The sequence below is a fragment of the Corvus brachyrhynchos genome, unplaced genomic scaffold (assembly GCF_000691975.1).
Source record: "Corvus brachyrhynchos isolate BGI_N302 unplaced genomic scaffold, ASM69197v1 scaffold783, whole genome shotgun sequence".
NCBI lineage: Eukaryota > Metazoa > Chordata > Aves > Passeriformes > Corvidae > Corvus > Corvus brachyrhynchos.
The window spans coordinates 37,946-40,541 of NW_008236979.1; the positions used below are offsets into that span (position 1 = coordinate 37,946).

A 2,596-nucleotide genomic window follows, 5' to 3' on the forward strand; every position below is an offset into this window, starting at 1 on the left:
CAGCAGCCTCCTCCCGGAGGGGTGGGGAGCCCGCAGGGGACAGGCATGGGTGGCACTGCTCCAGGACATGGCTGGGGGTGCTGTCCCAGGCGGTGAGCGTGTGCAAGGGAAGCCACACGCTGTCCCCTCATATGAAGTGTGGCTTTCTAATCAAGTTTACAGATGGTTAAACTGCCACAAGAGACAGAGCTGAATAAAGAGCCAATTATAAAAATGGTTATCACTCCCAACAGACCAGCAGAGCCACGGATTTTGAGCCTCAAGGGGACAATTAGAGCACTAGGACACGAATGCAAGCCACCACAGCTTCACCACTCAGTCCTGAGCAGAGACTTGGGTTTGACTGCAGCCTATCTGCCAGAAAGCCACCAAGACAAAGAGAACCTGCAATGGTTTGTAACATTTTACAGTGACGTTATCCTGACCCAAGCATATTACTTACTTCTACAGGAAAGTTAAAAATTGGAGTGATTCAGTAGTCTTTGCTTTCCAACTAGCATTAAGTCTGTAATATCAAGTTCGATGAGCAGCAGAAAACAATTTTTTTCCCAAAAGCTGTATGAAATATCTGTGCTTTCATTTACTGATTCTCATAAACCTCAAGTCCTCCATCTCCCACATGAACCCCCTCCCAAGGGTTAGCTGGGATATACCATTTACAGAGATGTCATAGGGCTCAGCCTCTTCGTAATATCCCTCTGGGGATTCAATCTTGGGGACCGGAGGTTGTTTTGTTTCGAGAATCTGCAGAATAAACACATTAAAAAAACATTATTTAAGGTAAAACAAATCCTTGAAAACAATGGGGCATCCTTTTTCCTTTAATTTTAGCACTCAAGTGCATCCCAGTGGATGAGATCTTTTAGATGTGGTACAGTTAACTCGAATATAAATTGAAATTACTCTCTAATTGCATCACAAATGTTACTTTCTTTCACATTGCTAAAAGCCCTGGGAAGATCAACTCATAGTAGCGGTTGCAACCCATCGGCCTGTCCCTCAACTGAGATTTCTGCCTGCTGCACTGACCCCCCTAAGCTCCCCGTCATAGCTGGGGATGGCCCTCTGTTCTATGGATTATCTTATCAGGGAACCAGAAGGGAGGACAATTGGTGCAACCCTGGCTTTACACTGAAAGCTTAAACTGAGCAGTCTCTGGTCATGTCTCCAAGTCTCTGACTGATAGAAACCAACAGTTAAAAATCTCTGCTTTAGGAACTATATTGTGAATCTTTAATTGTGCTCTTAACAAAAAATGAAGGAAATGGATAAACAACACCAATGGAAAATAAGCCTTTGAAAAGAGTCCAAGTGCTGGAAAATCCCTGTGGTGCCTGCCAAACCCCTCCCTAAACACAAGCAAGGGCTGGCAGGAAACACATGCCTTGATCCCTTAGAAATACCAATATGTGAGGGGGGGAAAAAAAAAGCTACAAAACAAACTTTTTACTTTTCAGGTGATTCACACAGATGTTGGACATGAGACAGCAGAGCAGCAGCAAGAACAGATCAGTAGGATGAGCACAGAGCTTATTCTCTTCCCAAATACCTGGCATCCTATCTCCCACCCTGACCTGACAGGAGCATCCCCCTGTTCCCAACGAGGTGTCCCTACTCCTCACCGAGGTCAAACCACCCCCAGACATGTGACAACAGGTTGCTCTGGCTCACAATGCTTCAGCTGACCCGACTGAGGCTGTGCAAACCCTGATGGGATGCTCAGGGTTAAAGCCCCACTCTCCCCAGGAGGAGGACCACAAAAGCAGCTCTCTCTGCAGAGAGAGCAAGGTTGAAGGTCAGAATAATGCATTGTGCCAGCCCACATGATTGCTCCTGGGGGCTTAGGGAAGAGGGGCCAGCTGTGCATCAGCATTGCAGGGCACAGCTAAGGCAAGATCAGTCCTTTGCAGGTCATGCCAATGTCATCAAATGCAGGTGCAAAGCTGCCCATCCTGCCCCGGATGTTTCCACCAGCAGCTACTGGTGCCCAGAAGCAGAAAGGAAGCTTTGAAGGAAAGGATTTTCTGGCCAGCAGCTGCCCACAAAGGGAAGCTGCTGAGTCTGTGGGAGCAAGGAACCCTGACCACACCAAAGTCACATGTCTGTTCCCACGTGGGCGAGCTGCCCGTGGCTCCACCAACCTCCCAAACTCCTCCAGTGCTAAAACTCCTTCTTACATGGGTCTGCCAGATGCTGTGAGCAGACTGAACTTTCCTTCCAGAGCCACGTAGAACACTGCTGGAAAACACTTGCCCTCCAAACACTTAAAAGGTTTAGGAACTTCTTGTCCTAATGTGTTACATTAAAGAAAAAAAACAAACCCAGCCACTCCAAGGCTTTACTTAATCCCTTCCCTGGCTAGGAAATGTGTCTGTAATTGCCATCTGTGGTGGTCTCCTGTGTGTAGCCAGCTCACAGCTTTGTGCTGGCCATAAACAAATTGCCTACACAAAGAAATGCTGTGGGGTTTTTTTGACTCCATCCCACAACTGTCAGGGAAGGGGCTGCTCCGTTTTGTTTCCCACAGACAATGGAAGCCAACAGAGAATAGGTGGGACTGCACCTTGGCTGCCCCAGAAGGTATTTGTTTTGTCTC

The 2,596-nt window shown here is 47.5% G+C and overlaps 1 protein-coding gene across 1 annotated transcript in view; it reads right to left on the reverse strand.

Annotated features, from left to right (window-relative positions):
• The window catches only part of AFAP1L2 (actin filament associated protein 1 like 2), a 27,030-nt gene that overhangs the window by 17,090 nt on the left and 7,344 nt on the right, over positions 1–2,596 (reverse strand). The window contains exon 5 of the mRNA XM_017728604.1: positions 654–744. Coding sequence (XP_017584093.1) covers positions 654–744 — 91 coding nt within the window. The remainder of the gene's footprint in view (positions 1–653; positions 745–2,596) is intronic.